Source organism: Cyprinodon variegatus, unplaced genomic scaffold (assembly GCF_000732505.1).
Source record: "Cyprinodon variegatus isolate N-32 unplaced genomic scaffold, C_variegatus-1.0 Scaffold238, whole genome shotgun sequence".
Lineage (NCBI taxonomy): Eukaryota > Metazoa > Chordata > Actinopteri > Cyprinodontiformes > Cyprinodontidae > Cyprinodon > Cyprinodon variegatus.
Window position 1 is genome coordinate 309863 of NW_015150691.1, and position 16882 is coordinate 326744.

Genomic DNA, 16882 nt, shown 5'->3' on the forward strand with positions numbered 1-16882 from the left:
AAAGTAAGCCTTATTTTTTTTATGATCAAGATCTTATGTACTGTTAATAAATGTGAGAAACTTGAATTTGGGTTTTTAGTAGGCGTAAGCAACAGTGATAGAAATTTTAAAAAGTACAATCTCTTTAAATATATCAAACATACCTCTTTTTTATTGAAATACTCATATCAATGAAATTTTCAAAGACATCATTTATTTTGCAGTATTAAAGTATTAAAAAAATCAAAAACTAGAAAATCACAGAGAGAGTGCATACCTCCATCAAGCAGCAAATTTCCCCCCAAATTGTGATTTACACCTACAGCTAAAACTTGCAAATGATGTGGATGATTCCCAAATTTAATTGTTCTTGGTGCGAGGCACACCTCTGTCGAAAAATTTAAGTTGATACGGCTTGATACTGATAACAAAAAAACAATGTTCCCTCGTGTTTTTGTATAAATACCTCCAGATTTTTTTGAGTCCGATGCTAAGGCTGTCAATACTCACTGTTGCCATCCTCTGGTTTACTGGGGAACTGCTTGTTCTGCCAAATATCCCTATCTCCCAACGTTAGATAATCTCTGAAAAAAATCCTGTATTTAGATTATGATCTGGATCATCACCAAAATTTTATGGATTGGTCCTTAGCATGAGGGCCAACTATGATAAAAATGTAATTAAAATCCGTCCATAACTTTTCAGGTTATCCTGTACACGTAGAGACGAACATACACATTTCTAAATACATAACCACCTCAGTGGAGGTTAAAAAAAAAATCTGCTCCTTTTCTCCAATGAAACACGAGCAAAACAAGATGATACTGGTTGGTTAATTAGTCAGGTTATCAGCTCACGTTACTAGTCTACATTTGGCTGCTTAAATTGCAGCAAGTAAATTTACAAAAAAAACACCTTTATGGACTAGCTTGCATTTAACTAGTCTTCACTAACTATCTAAGCTGCCAGTTTCCTGGATCATTCTGCACTCCACTCTATTGCTGTCTGTCTGCTCTCGCTTGTTTGCTGCGATCCAGCCTCTCCATCACCTCAACATCCACCCAAAAGCTCCAAGGTCAGAGACTGTTTTCAATCCCCTTCTACACAGCAGATCATGTTCAGGAGTGCAGATAATCATCACTCGATATTTTTAGCAACATCCACATGAGAAGATGAAGCTGAGGCCAAGATGTCAAACTAACCCTCATTCTATATTCCTTTATAATTGCATTTTAACATGAGTTGTCGGGCTGAACTGTGGTTTTCTAACCCTGTTACCTTAATCCCAGTTGAGTGATAGGTAGTAGTTTCCGCACTGTGGCAACAGGGAAGAGATATATGGAGATGTGCACAGATAAACATGGATCCATGTTCCTTAAGTAACAGTACTGTTTGGTGATTGTGGAAAAGATGAGAACTATTTTGGACATTGACACTAGGTAGCAAGAAAATAAATAATCATAATCAAGGCGTATAAGGGTTTCCAACCTCAAAAAGGTTTAAAGTCATTTTAATCAAAACCAAAAGAAAGAGACTGAATGAGCCTAATTTATCTCTGGCTCTGTAGAAATGCAGGGATGCATGCATCCATACACTGCTGGTCAGCTGGCTAAAAAAAAAGCTTAAAAACGTTTTGCTTTGTTTAGAAATAAACACAATTATATGATGCTATACATTATGAACAGCAGGTTGTTTTTAACACTCTCATATCGTTACGTGTTTTAAAACAAGATTATTCTAAATCGAGAATCTTCCTCCAACCCATGCATAAAAGGGAGTTATGTAACAGGCTTTAAAAGCCTTATCTATCCTGATGTTTCAACATATCTTTTGCTGAAATTTGGCTCCATGCAAACTATGGGACATGCATTAATTTCACCCCTCAAAAGGCATGCAACTACACCTTAAATCTCCTACCCTTCCAGGGCTGCCTGCTAATCCTTTTACCTGTGAGCATATCAGTATCACCTGGTGTTATATAGGTTCATTAATCTGGATGATGGCTTAATAATCTATTGGAGAATTAAATCATTTTTAAGGTCGAGGATAAGGTGAGTGTGTACGAGGAAAGCGGGAAGCAGCAGAGATGACTGGGCTGAAGCTGTTATTGTGTGAGGATTGCGTGTTTGTGCACAATTGGATATTTGACAGAGTTGCAGCTTTAATTGATGTTAAATATAGGGCTTTGTTAGAGTAGATTTGAGAGGAGAGAAATTAACTGTAGTTATGATCTTTGATTTTTAGAGATCAGACACACAAGGGCCCCACACTGAGCTTGAAGTGCACACAGATTCTAGTGTGCTGATTGGAATTATACCTCACTGAAGCTGAGGAAAAAAGAAAACTATTGCAGAAACATAACAATTGCAACTCCAAGCACTCACGTGGGGTCGTTTACCAGCACTGAATTTAAACAGAATGTACAGATCTTCATCAATTATCTGCAGTAGAATCCTTTACACTAGAATAACTTTTTGAGAGCTGGATGGCACAAGAAGCTGCATGATGCAAACAGAACCACAATGGTTTTAAAGGAGACCCATTTCTCTGCAACTGCACAACATTTAAGACTGCAGTCAGGGATCATACCAAAAATATTTTGAAATCATAATCCAGACCTATTCCACTTCCAATGTTTGCTATTAATCAAACAGTAAAGCTTTTAAAACACAATTCTAAGCAGTTTCTGCTAAAAGCAAAACTAGTGTGATTTATTTATCTCTTTCCAGACTATTATGACCATCTGTCCAAATAAGAAAAACCAACACCAAGAAGACCAGTAGCAGTCCTCCTCACATCTGCAACACGTACCACTTTAATGTAAGCAGAGTAGCTGCGCACACCCTCTGCTGTTAAACCCCCGACACATACTGTTTTGCTCCTAACTCGATGCTGCAGTTATCCATTTGCCCTATTAACCATAATATGGTAATGGAGCCTGCGCTGCTCTCATCGTCTAGGCAGGAGTCAATATAATTGACCGGACTGTGTGAGTCACTCCCCTGTGTTTTCTGTTTGCAAAGACATGCGTAGGGTTTTCAGCAGCGTAACACCTGTTGAATAGCTGTTGTCTCGTCACACAATGACAGCAAAGTAACAGAAGAAAGACAGAGAAAAAGGGGTCTTCCTCCGCTGCAAATACATTGCATGCATGCACAGTGCACTGAAGAGTCCATTCAACACCTGTGCTGCACAATGGGCCTAGCAGGGAAGTCTGTCTTGTTGCGTTAGAGTCGCTATGGATACACAACTTGGGTTTTTCTGCACATCATTTCACACAATTTCAGGACCCCACACTGACACTTCTGACAGTTTCTACATTAGTGGCATCGGCTTAGGGAAGTAACATGACAGGGCTTTTGCATTATGGTAATGATAAAATGTTTTTCCAGTTGTGGAATGAACGGCACTGTCATGTGTACAAATTACAGTTCAGCATCAAAGTATTTCAGGTTTTCAGCAAGTCTCTTTCAAGTCTCTCAGGTGCACACTTCTTCCTTTAGATCTGAATATGTTCCCAACCTCTCTCCCTGGTTAATGACACTTGAAAAAGGAGCTCTCCGTGTGAAAATCACAATACGTTTTTGATAGACGGGCAGGCTGCACTACACTCTGCCCCCTGATGCAGACTTTTACAGAATAACATGCTATTGTTATACAGATTGGGCCATTAAGAGTTTTAAAATCACACAGAGTCTCTTTGGGAGTTTTTCCCCGAACTGTAATCAGGTATGTATAAAGATCTGTTTAAAGCAGGAAAAGCTCACGATCATGTCAGAACAATTTACTTTTTGGGAGAGCCAATTTAAATGCCAATCACCACTCAAGAGTGGCTTTGATGTGTTACGAAACCCTGAGCTGACAGTGACTGGTGCATGAAGCCGAGCAGGAACAAACGGCACCCCCAGGAATGGCAATGTGAGAATGAAGTGGACTTGACATGTGGGAAAGGTGGGGGGGGCGGCTTTATTACAGAGTGACTGAAATCCCTTTCATTACAAATGAAAACGCCGGCCCTTAAATAATGACACCATTAAAAATGTCACACCAGACAATGGCAGGCTTTTGTTTCACTTTAGTAAAATATGCTGCACTGGTTGAATCTGCCAGATTCAGTAAGAAGCAACAAATTGTTCAAATGAATGGAGAAGAATGATGATTAGTCTAATATTAAGCTTGGTTTGCAAGCTTCATATTCTCCGCCTTAGATAAGGAGTGAGTGTGTCCCAGCTGATATGTTGGCTGAGATCACATGCTGTCTGTTTAAAGAGATTAAAATATTAATCTAAATAATCGGGATTAATCGATTATTTAAAAAATCATCAACTAATTTAGTAATCGATTAATTGTTAACTGGAGTGTGGAGACTCTGGAACATCCTGCAGCTGACAGAGGAATCGACCTTGAGCAGTTATAAAAAAACATATAAACATTTTGTAATTAAGAAAAAAAAAATGGTTTAATTACAATAAAAGTCTTCTTTAAGGAATCTTTGGCTATCCTATTATTAATTGATTAATCAAAAAAATAATCGACAGATTAACCAATTTGCAAAATAATCTTTAGTTGCAGCCCTAATCTGTTTTAAAAGATGAAATCACTATTTATTTATTTATACTTCAAAGAAATAGCATATCACTCTAGATGGCATCAAATCTGACTATAGTGTATAACTGCAGTGTTGGGAAATAGTAGGTTTGCTTTACTTATTTCTTCTGTTTTTGCTTACTCACCACATTTAGATTTCAAACACATCTCCGTAAAGGACAAAGTTAACCTGAAAAAAATTAGGAGGAAGCTTTTAAATAATGACAATTTACATTTCAAGTTATTTAAACCAAAATTCCTCTCCTTTAAAACTAATTTTGCGCCAATTCTCACAACTGGTGATGCCCCTCTTAGACCAGCAACTGCCAGAGAGAAATGAAGGTAACTTATAAGGTCTCTTTTATATGACCAGGAACTTTGTCCATTCGCCTTAGCAAACTTGTTTTAAACTAACATCAGTGGAGGGATTGAAGCATACGTTCCCTGTTCATTTTTGTCACAGCATATTTAATGGAATTAAACTTGGGATTTGACTAGGCCCATCTGAAATGTTCCTTTGTTTTTATGTGTAAGCAACCCAGAGATAAAGCTACTGCTGTGTTGTGGCTTGCTTTCATCCTATTATTCATTTAAATATATCAAACAGGTACTAACAACTTTAACTAGATCATCTTCATCAGCAGCGATGCAGAAACTTATTTTCTTCCCTCTCGTTCAGCTGTTTATTTGATGGCTAAGAAGTCCTCCCAGAAGACTGACATTTTATACCATCACAAACAGTTTCCCTCATTTAATAAATTATTTTATTTAATTTCATCTTTAATTAAACAGGTTAGTGCTATGGAAACACAATGGCTGATTTAAACCTGTGTTTACTTCCTGTGAAGGAGACAAACAGGAAAAGCCAAAGGATATTGATGAGCTCCTGAAAAAGCTAGAGGAACTAAGGAACCCAGGCAACACACATTCGACTCAACATCGAACAGCTGACCACCCCTTCTTCTTTCATTTAAGAAATAAGAGTTAAAGAAAAGGGTTCTTCATAAAAAAGAAGACTTATTTTCAATAATTTATTTTAATAAAAGATAAATTGCCTTCCAAAGCTGATCATCTCAAAAAACACAAACAGAATTTGGCTGCTGCCAAACACTTACGCGTCAACATCCTTGTTTATGTTATTGAAAAAGTGGTTTCCAATGACTTTTTAACTGAATCTCAGAAATGCTAAAAGCCTAAAAGCTTAAATAAAAAATCAATGTTTTTGTTTTTTCATGATTATCGAGGGTTTTTTATTATTAGTATGGCAGTAGTTAACTCAATCCCAATGACATTTCTCTGATCTTCATATTTGGATAGCTCTGATTTGGAAAGAAAATGCAGAGTATTAAAAATGGTATTTGCTAACCCCTACTAACCACACTAAATCTGAGAAGTGTTTTTTTTTTTTTTTTTTACCACCAGGTATTAACAAGTTGCATAGCAAGAATGATGGTTTCCTTCAAACTATTTTAGAGGGACTGGCAATCCATTTTAGGGCTGTTTTTTTGTTTTTTTAGTGTGTAACTTCTGCTGTTAACAATAACTATTAATTAGGAGAATGCAAACTGTACTCTTATAAAGGAAAACAACTCTAACTACATGTAAAATACATCTTGATTTTTTTAATTTGAGCTCAAAACATGCAGCGTTTGTATGAAGACCAGATTATCTCGGGTTGACTTTATCTCCCATTGCTAAAAAAATTCCACACAGCAAACTGAAACTATTCTCCCAAGGAAGGCCAAAATGATAATTTCTAAATGAGAGCGTGGTCTATCCATGTGTCAGTGTGACTCAGTACTGTGATCATAGACATGCCACGATGAATCATTTTGCTAATGTGGTTGGAGGACAAATCCTAAGGGAATGAAGCACACAGTTCCGAAAGATGTAGACTTTGCATCATTAAAAGCAACAATAACCCTTCTGTATTTGGGTCACAGTTCAATCTGTTCATTTAAAGTTTGACCCTCTCAAATCTCACTTGCTCATAAAATGTCTAAAGTTTGGATAAAATATGTATCCAGTCATCTATTATACTGTCTTAATCCAGAAATGGACGGTGGAAAAAAAGCTTATAGGTGCCAGGTTTTTTAAATATTGGGTCATTTACATGACCTTTGTTGTTTAAAAAAAAAAAAAAAAAAACTGTTTTCAACGGAGGTTCAGTAAGATTAAAATCTATATTTTATTGCAAATGTAAACTTCTTCAACAGATATAAGTGTTTTATGTGGCATCACAATGTTAAGTGTCTGCAATTGGTTGTTAAGGATGAATTTATTGTTGGCAACTATCCTCTAGGTGTGTGCATCCATGCAATGTGCAAATGTAACATTTAACCTGAAGAATGGTGTCTCCCTGAAGAAGATGGCCCTCTCTGAAATAGATGACTGTGCTATAGATGCTAATGATCCAGGGGTGTTAGCCTACAGAGCAAGGAGAAATACAGCAACATTATGATGTATTTATTCTGATGTGCTCATTGTGATTTTACTAGTGTAGCGCCAATGCCATTTTTTGGCCCTGATACCCGATATCTGGCTGTGCAGTATTGGCGGATGCGGATGCGGATACAATACCGATTCCATCTGTTTGAAATGTATGTGTGTGTGTATATATATTGAAGAACTGCATACTACTTGGATGTAAAATAATTGCCATCATGGCTTTTTCAAGCTGCTGCCTACCTTTGTGAAGCAGGAAAAAGACTAATGCAAAGTGAATCCAGTAGAACATTTTATTGCCTACCAGGAGTGGGTGACAATAATGAATAAACTTTTTGCTCTCAAAATGGTATCAGTGCCCTATTTGTCGCTACTCGTCGGTACTGATACCAACATTTTAGTGCTGCATTAGGGCCGTGCCCGATGCTGGTATGGGTATCTGTGCAACACAAATTTTTACCCATAAAAATAACAGGGTATGATTTTATGATATTGTGAAGTCATATTTGACATAGAAAAAAAAATGTCAACAACATTCTTTTCATCTGATATATAAAAGGAGACTTTTATATTTGCACTGATTAAATATCTGTTTAAGGGAAAAAAAAACAATCAAACAAATCAACTGCAGTACCAAGAACCAAGAATCAAATTTACATTGAATACGGACATTGGGTAAAAGTTTGTCTGGATCTTAACAAATGCTGTCATTTCATTGCTTGCGGTCTAGAGGGTATCCCCACAGTTATCCACTTCCCTCAGTTCCATTTCGTTGGCCTAAAAACACATCTGAACATAAAGGACAACATTGCTTCTGTCCACCCTTGAGGTTAAACAAACTTTTAGGACAGTGGTAGTGATCTCCTGTGCTTTGTTTTGGGAAGTTTAGCGACACGTGGAAAAAGGTACAGAGGGGTTAAAAGGACAGACCTAAAAATCTGATATAAGATCAGGTCAATACAGTTAAAATAACCACGTTGGTCATGTCGTGGCCTGATTACAGCCAGACTGATAGAATCAAGAAACAACTTTATTCCAAGGAAACAAAATATTTCAAAGTCTAAACAGATTTCAGAACAGATGAGAAGCAAAATCACTGATCTCTAGTAGCTTAGATCTCCAGCTAAGTGTGGTGGGTGTCTTTATTCACAAATGACAAAAAAACGGAACAAAGTTGAATGCTTTTGTAGCACCTGGCTGACAAAAATTAAGCAACAAATCATCCATGAGATTAAATAATAACCTAGAAGAACATCTAAAGCACTGCAGACCTCACTCTACTCATTTAAGAACCATAAGCTGTCATATCGCCATCATTTTTGAGCTTTCTTAAACTCAAAAACACTTAGAGTTTGCAGCAGAGCGATGATCATATTTTGAATTGTTCTAGTTAAAGTCTATCCACAGCAATTCTCCAAAGTGGACCCTGTCTAAACTCCTCCACGGTGAAGCTAAAGTCCCATTACAAGGGTTGTAACTGTAGTTATCGCTGGCAAGAAATCAAGATACACATTTTCACAACACAGAATTGTTGTTTCTATCAGGTATATTTTCACAGAGATAAAAAAAAAATATATTAAAAGTACAGAGAAGAAAAACATCTACACATATTTAAGTACAGTTTTGTGCTTCACTAGGTTTAGTAAAGGAATAAAGCCAATCCTTTAGAGACCAACCCTGCACCTTACAAGTATCTGGCTTAGTGTGCTCTGGAAAAATAACTAGCATCCTTATATGATAACTAATAATTACTTGTGGTGAGGTAGGACATGTGTTATTAAGTTCCTGTGGAAAAGTTTAGGGAGAAGAGTCAAATCCACACTGGACCAGATGGTTTGTGATGCATTCATTGCCATAGAAAACCATTTGGAAAACCTGATGCAATGGAAAACATGTACATCAGAGGTAACTTTTCCATTTTTACCATGACTAAGGGGAAAGTCTTTACAACGGATGTTAGCTTTAAACTCCTGCTGGGCAGGGGGGTGGGGGTGTCATGATAGAATATGAGGGCTGGGGCAGAGGGAAAGAAAAAGCTGATGGCCAGATGTGAAGCTTTTCAAAGCTTTTCTCCAATCTGCTGCTGTGGGCAAGTTTCTTCAGCCCCACCCTTAGAAGCCTCTTAATGATAATTGTGACATTAAGACTTGTAATAAATGATTTGAGGTGAGAGACAAGAGACAAAAGCCTAATTAATAGATATGGAACTTTTGGGAGATGATAGATGTTCAACAGGTAGTCAAAGTCACCAGCTCAGTTTTAAAGTAGTGAAGCTGCAAACAGACAGCTCTGAGAATAAAAACAATTGTCTGCAATCTTCAAAGAGCATTTCTCTCAAAAGCAACAGAAACAGACTCTAATGACAGCTGTGGTTTCTGCCTGCTGGGATGATGCATCTAAATATATGCATAATTTTCCCCTGTAACACAAGTTATCGTGTAGAAACGCTCCCTATTGTCAAAGTCTGGCTCCTGGCTCATTCTGTTCCAGATCAAATTCTGCTCATCCTTCCCTCAGATGCATTGCCTCATATAGCATCAGTTGGTACTTGTGCGTCAGTCTTACACAAGGCAAGGCAGGCTTGCCAGCTAGCAAACACTCTCAGACACACGGGCTTAGAATTAAAAAGGAATGAAAAAGGAGTGATTTGGTAGGGGAGAGGATGTGTATGTTGAACCTGGGGGCATAAGTAAACAGTGTGGGTCAGAGACTGGAGTTGTATGATTTCCCCCCATCCACTCAAATCAGATAATCACAGAGTGGAGATTTTTAAAAATCATCATCATATCCTAATCGATCAGCTGGATAGTAGTTAATTTTCCGTTTTTGAGCAATGATAAACAAATGGTGAAAAATCTACATAATATAAAAGATTAACTGATTAATCGCAGTGCTTGGAACTGACAACTTTCTCTTAATTGACCAAGTAAATCCTAAAAAAAATTTAAAAATAATTAAATTAACAAACATTCCTGCAGGTTTTCATCTACAAACAAATTAACTACACTGTGTATTTTAATACATTTTTTATTTAGTTTAATAAAAAAGTAATGGATACTTTGGTTCATAAGTGCAGATAATCTCAAATATTTGTTTTTATATCTGACTTTAAAATGCAGCTTCCATTGAAAGACTTGCAGTACATTTCCATCCTTTTCTATATCAATACTCTCTCAATATTGGATGAATCATCATGGACCAGGAAAGCCCTGTTTTTTTATATAATCATTAAAATCAATAACTGGAATTGGTGGATGAGACCAGACAGTTAACCAGAAATTATGATTGGCCTGGAAATGCTTGATCGGTGCATTTCTTTCACAAGGTGATTTAACGTTCCACAAACAGAAGAAAGTGCCCCAGTCCCACAGATAAAAAAGCCCCTCTTAGGGGGTTGTTTTAACAATGAAACACAACTGAAGAAATCAGCATCAATGCAGCATGAAAAGGTTCTGACATAACTAATCTGGAGTAGCAGTTATGTAATTCATGTGCAGCACAGTAATTCAATGCAGCGCATCATAACAACTCCCTAATGTGCTGTAATTTCTCCTAATTTCCCTCAAGATTTGAATAAAGAATAGGCTGTTGTACCAGATAAAAGCACGCTGAGAAGCATAACCATGTAGGAGTCTAACAAAAATATTGAAGTCTAAGTGACTCAAAAAAAAGCCTCCTCGCCTTGACTTTGATCCCAAACTGTTTCTTTTTTTCCAGGTCTGTACATCTGCAGGAGCTCCAGGTGGTTGTATTACACGCATAATATCCACGTTTAAGCTAGAGCTCTTCCTACCTGCACTTAAATGACCGGTGCCGGCAGGCAGGCAAAACATGTCTGATTTCCAGTTATTTACTCTCATACACCAAAAAAAAAAAAAAAAAATGTGATGCACTCTGTAATCTGACTGCTTTTAATCAGAACGACTGCAATATTTACTGCAGTGGCTCAGCTCAGAAAACATGGGCAAGCCTTCGTTTTCCTAAGTGCATTAACATTAGCCATCTCTCTGTCGCCGGTTCTCCACTGTTCCTTCATTGGACCACATTAGTTAGATACCACTGCAGACCGAGAGCAACCGAAAAGAGCTGGTGGTTTTGGAGATGCTCTGACACAGCCATTACTGCTCAGGTTATGTCAGACTTTTTCAAATCCTTATCCTTGACAATTTTCCTTTTAACACATAAAATCTGAAGACCTCATGTTTACCTGCAGCCTAAAACATCCCACCTCCTAGCAGCATGTGATCACTTCATGACCGATGAGGAAATAATCACTGTGGTGTTTTCTTTACCCATCAGAGGTTATCATTTTATAGCTGTCATGTGAAGGGAAATGCAATATAACTCACAGCTCCTTAATCCTTTAAAACAGCTTAACAACAACTCAAGAGCTCAATTTTTATAAAATATATTCTAGATAGAGTTAGTTTTCATTGTGTATTTGATTAAATTGATATATTCCATATATGCAAATTGAGAAATTTACAGAGCATCCCCCCAAAAATAAAAATAAATATTTTAGTAAAAGGAAAACAGTTAAAACTTGACATACTGCATGGATTTAAACTCTGGCAAATAAAATCAAAGCAAATTAATAAATGTAAAGCCTTCAAAAATATAGCAATTAGAATGGATTGCCCCATTTGATTCAGAATATATAAAAGACTTCAAGATAAAACCAAAGAAAACGTCCTATCAAAATACCCAAAAGGTTTCAGGTTTATACTAAGCAGCACAGCCAAAGTTATTAAAAAGTAAGGACCAATGACATCTAAAAGGACTGAATGGGATCCTAAAAAATATATAAATAAAACAGCTCCAGCTGATTTGTTCTGTCTCTTATATTCAATTTGGAGACTCTAATCCCTGTGCGCTCATCAAAACCAACCCTGCAAATTAGGTTACGTTTCCGTTTGGCTTTGCAGAGACAGTGCTGCTGAGCGGTGCGTAAACTGTAGAGCTGAAACACCAAATAGACCCTGACAGGTATGACTACCACCCCAGACAGGAGCTCTAATGCCTGCATCTTCACAGCTGCTGTCTTAGAAAAGGATTTATTTATTTTTCTCTCCTTTTTACCCTTTTGATCCGAACATACCCTTAGCTGATTTCACTCTGCTTTGGCTCTCCTTTCATTCCAGATGCACTGGATGCCTAAACGGGGGCATGCTTTGCTTTTGCTCATCATTTCTGTTTAAAGAGAGCCATGCAATGATTATGAATCCATGCAGAGGCCCGTTTGTCTCCAGAAAACATGGACCCAAACACAGGGCGTTTAACCCAGCCTGCCGGCTGCTCCATCCCCCCCAATGAGGTGCTTCACACCGAAATTGCGATGCGGCCACACGGCCAGAGAGCAGCTGTCTTACCGGCTGCTGTATGAGGCGAGCCGCCCCCCTCCCAGCTGGAGGAAGATGCTGCTGCCGCTGCTGGACTCCGCGCTGGAAATAGTCGCTGCCGGCGGCTCGTCTGCCAGCGACCCGCTCCCTCTTCTCCCGCACGCTGGAGCCTGTGTTTTCTCCCTCTTCGCCGGAGTCGAGGGTGCTGAAGTTCCACACAATGAGGGTCTGCACCAGCAGGACCGTGAGGGCTGCGATCAGGGCGGACCGGGAGCGGCGGGCCAGCCTGCGAGCACAGGAGCCGCCGACCATGTTCGCACGGCGCGCTGCGCGGAGCTGGAGGAGCGTCTGCGGCTCTGAGCGAATGGGGAGACGAGATCAGAAGAGTGGAAGTACAGAGGCAGGCAGGAGAGGAGGAGGAGGAGGTGGCGGTGTTAGTGGAGGGAGGCTGAGCTTTATGGTAGCGGGGGAGGCGAGGAGGAGCGTGGAGAAGGAGAGACAGGGGGCCACCGTGTGGTGGAAGCCGACGGAGGGACGCTCCAGGCGCTATCACTCTACTTCCACTTCAATCTCTGTGTGAAGGAAATTAGTGCACATTTTAATCTACGAAAGGAGGAATTTGGATGATATCAAATAGGTCCAGGTAATTGCAAATATGGAAATGTTCACTTAGCGCTATTAGAAGGCAGAAAATGAGAGAATTACTGGGCCTTTAGGGCTTCTTCACAGACAACCTAACTGATGTCAAGGAGGGCATTGACTGGATGTCCTTAGCTTCATCTGTGCCCTAGGCAGCTTCACTAATTCATATTCTTCACAGGAACTACTTTTCAGATAGTAGTTCAGTTTAAAGAGAGCAGTACAGTCAGCCTCGGCAGATGGCCGCTCACACTGTGCCTGGTTCTGCTGGAGGTTTCTTCCTGGTAAAAGGGAGTTTTTCCTCTCCACTGTCGCTACAAGCATGCTTAGTGTGAGGGATTGCATTTGAGTCAATGAGTCGATACAATCAACTGGTTTTTCTTAGATAGAAAACTTTAAATCAATTTGACTGTATGATCTGGTGAACTGTAATCCCTTTGGGATTCTACTGACTCAAGAAAGAACCATTTACAAAAATGGAAAAATGTACATGGTACTGAATCTTCCCAGGGTGCCATAAACAAGAAATAAAAAATAAATAGACTTGGCAATCATGTTATTAGTCAACATGGGGCTGATAGTGTGTTGGTCTGGGACTGCTTTGATGCTTTACGAAGTGGACAACATGTCATTATGGACAGCTATAAATTCTGCTCTCTGACAGGAAATCAATAAGAAAAATGTCTGCTTATCTGACCTAAACTTATATATATATATGGGTTATACAGTAGGTCAATGAAGGACATTGGCATGTGCACCTTTGGATTTCTGAAAATAACAAAAAAAAGCAATGAATCTACAGTGCACTAATCAAAGTTTGGACTTGGATGTTGTGGCACTCTAAATACAGTTGTAGTGGTTTAAGCATTCCTCTTCAAGCCAAAAGCCAGCTGAAAGGCCTCCGGTTTCCAGCCATAACATAACCTCCATGGACCTGTCAGTTACTAGAGAAGGACCTGCCATGGACCAGTCAAGGACCCTTTATGGAAACTGAAACTTTTAATCTGCTACTACTCTAAACCAATTCATTAGGATTAACCAGTTGAGCTTCAAAGACTCACTGTCAGTTGTCGCAAACACTTAACAGTAATTGTTGCTACCAAGAATGGCACAGCTAGCAATAACCTTTTTCAGAAAGAGGCAGCTTGGTTTAGATAGCTTTTTTTTTCTCTTGATTTAAAAGATCATCCTTACAATTTGCCTGTTGTGTTTATACTTATATTATCTTTCTCTAATTTTGAAATCTGTTTGATTATCTGCTTTATATCTTGTTAACAAAAAAGCAAAAACACAGGCCATCTGTTAGGGGACAGATGCTTTTTGGCACTGCTTTTTTAAGCCCTCATACTGTAACCATTACATTATACATCTATGGTTCCAAAATTGTGGTGCAAGTCCTACAACTAGAATGTAAAAACTAATAAAGCTGCAACTGATCAATAAAGAAACAATAGGTTGGTGCAGGCGGCACAATATATCCCAAATTTTGATGGCACACCAACATTTTTAGTAATGTTCTATTTAAAGCCTTATGCAGAACATGATTGCTTTAGAATCACAGCCATTAACCATAGAAACCTTCCTGATATAAAAGTAATAATCGCTACACTTACACAGCAGCACTACAGCATATGTTTCACATGGGTAATTAATCAGAGGATATCTGCTGTAAGATGGCCATATCCTGCTTTGGTCTAGGCTCCTCTGTGACTGGCCATTAACTTAGATATGTCAGGTACTTTGGAGGGTCATCTACTACAACTGAGCTACTAGCAGCTCCTAATTTCACTACAAAAACCCTCCCTAATCGTGTTCTTCAGGAACCTCTGTCCTAAACTTTCTGAAAATGTCCAAATTAATCAAATGATCATCTTTATCTTTTCAGGATTCTGTCTCCTTGTTAAGAAACACATTAATGTAAAACAGGGTAAACATCTTGAGCATAGGATATAGAACCCTGACTGCAACTGTGGTCCGCTGCTGTGTAAAACTCCAGTTCTCCCTTTAGGCATCTCTCCAAACCTGCTCTGAAGAACCTATGGATTAAAGTGGAACTAGTCACACAAATTATACCTTATCACTAAAACCTGATTCACACCCTTATAGTTTAATATTAAAAGCTCAAATGATGCTCTCACTTCAGTTGTATCCTTTGCTGTCAGTAATAGGTGTCTTTTAATAAGTAGAATTACTGCTTCTATGTTGCCTCTAGTTACTGTGTTGATTTGGTATGAGGTCGTCTCGCCTGGCCGTGCTTTTCCTGTCAGCTTTCAGTTCATCAACCTTCCACTATCTTTCTTGTCAGCTACACAAATTGATTAAGCGACCAAAGATATTTTACCTGTTTCAGTTTCACTTTCAGTTGCTTTTCAATCAAGAAATCTGCATACATTTCTTCAAAGTAAAAGGACTATGTGCTCGTTGCTTCTTTTTTTTTTTTTTCTTTAATTCAGTTTTCAAAGGCATTGCAACAGTATTCAAAGCGTTATACTTTAATGTGGTTATTTGACAGTATATAGGAGTATATTAAAATTGATTAAAATAATGGCTTTTTCATTATATAGTATGGCTGCTTTTTTTTCATTTATATATAAAAAAGAAATCATCCAAACATTTTTTTTCTTTTGGTTTTATTTTCTTCTCCAAGGTTGGACTTATCATAAATTAAATGATAAATAACACAAAACTTTACATTTAATCAATACAAGATTTCCCAGCAAAAAGTGACCAAAATTATTCTCAAAATGTCAAATTTGAAAAATAAAATGTATTGACAGAAAGGCTTTTGCATTTGACTCATTCATAAAATGAATAACATATAATTAGAACTGCATTTTAATTTCCTCTTCCAAGGATGGTTATTGTGTTATTTCATTTAAATGATGAATAAAAAAAGTTTTTTATTTTATGTTCAAAAGATTTAGCAGAAAAAAGTGACACAGCGTCATGAACACTAGAAGATCTAAAAAAGCTGTGGGGTGAAAGAGCATAACTGACTTGCTTTGTAAAATGAAGCCTGGGCTGCTATTGACGTTCTTCTCCTTTGCCACTCGAAATCGTGAATCAAATTGATATAAGCAACACTTTTTGCAGGGTCAGGCATGAAAACAAAAAAGTCATTTCCTCTTAGTTTTCTCTTTAGGTTTGTCAGACAATAAGCAGAGGATGAAAACAGTTTGAATGACTTATAAGCAGTTTTATTTATGATAAACTGCTCTGACTGAAATGAAAAAAGTTATTTTGTCAGTATAGTTATATTTTTGAGTTTTACATTTTAAAATACATTTTGGTCACTTTTTTTTGACTATCTTTTGAACAGCACTTGTAAACATTATCATTTATTTGGTTAACAAAATGAAAAGCTCTAGATAAGAAAATCAAATGTCTGGATTGTCTGTTGCTAAAAGTTTGTATTAGCCAAAAAATGACACCTTTCGGTGGTGAGGTGGTTAGCGCACATGACCCATGTATGAAGGCCTTCTTGACCCAGGTGCAAATCCCACCCGTGGTCCTTTGCTGTATGTCACAACCCTCTTTCCTGTCAGTCTACTGTTGAATAAACGACCACTAGTGCTGTCAAAAAAATAAAAAAAATGCAGCTTTGATTTTGAAATGAAAAAGAATTTCTAATAATGCATATTAAATAATGTAAAAGCTGTTACAATGCAATGTTAATATCAGATATCGGTTCAATGTTAGCAAGAAAACTAATATTCAACCTTATCGGCCGGCATCTAAAATTTCCAATATTTTCATGTTAATAGAAATGCTCTACTTCTGTTATACGTTTCTGTAACTCATTGGTTCATTTTACATGGGTCAGTTGTTTTCATACCTTTTGTATTTGGTTTTTGTTCCCTGTTTTCAATCCAATCCAATCCAATCCAATCCAA

The 16882-nt window shown here is 37.9% G+C and overlaps 1 protein-coding gene across 1 annotated transcript in view; it reads right to left on the reverse strand.

Annotated features, from left to right (window-relative positions):
- The window catches only part of xylt1 (xylosyltransferase I), a 119351-nt gene extending 106604 nt beyond the window's left edge, over positions 1 to 12747 (reverse strand). Inside the window, exon 1 of the mRNA XM_015381658.1 lies at positions 12381 to 12747. Within this exon, the coding sequence (XP_015237144.1) occupies positions 12381 to 12662 (282 nt within the window). The 5' untranslated portion in view covers positions 12663 to 12747. The remainder of the gene's footprint in view (positions 1 to 12380) is intronic.
- Positions 12748 to 16882: the final 4135 nt, after the last annotated feature.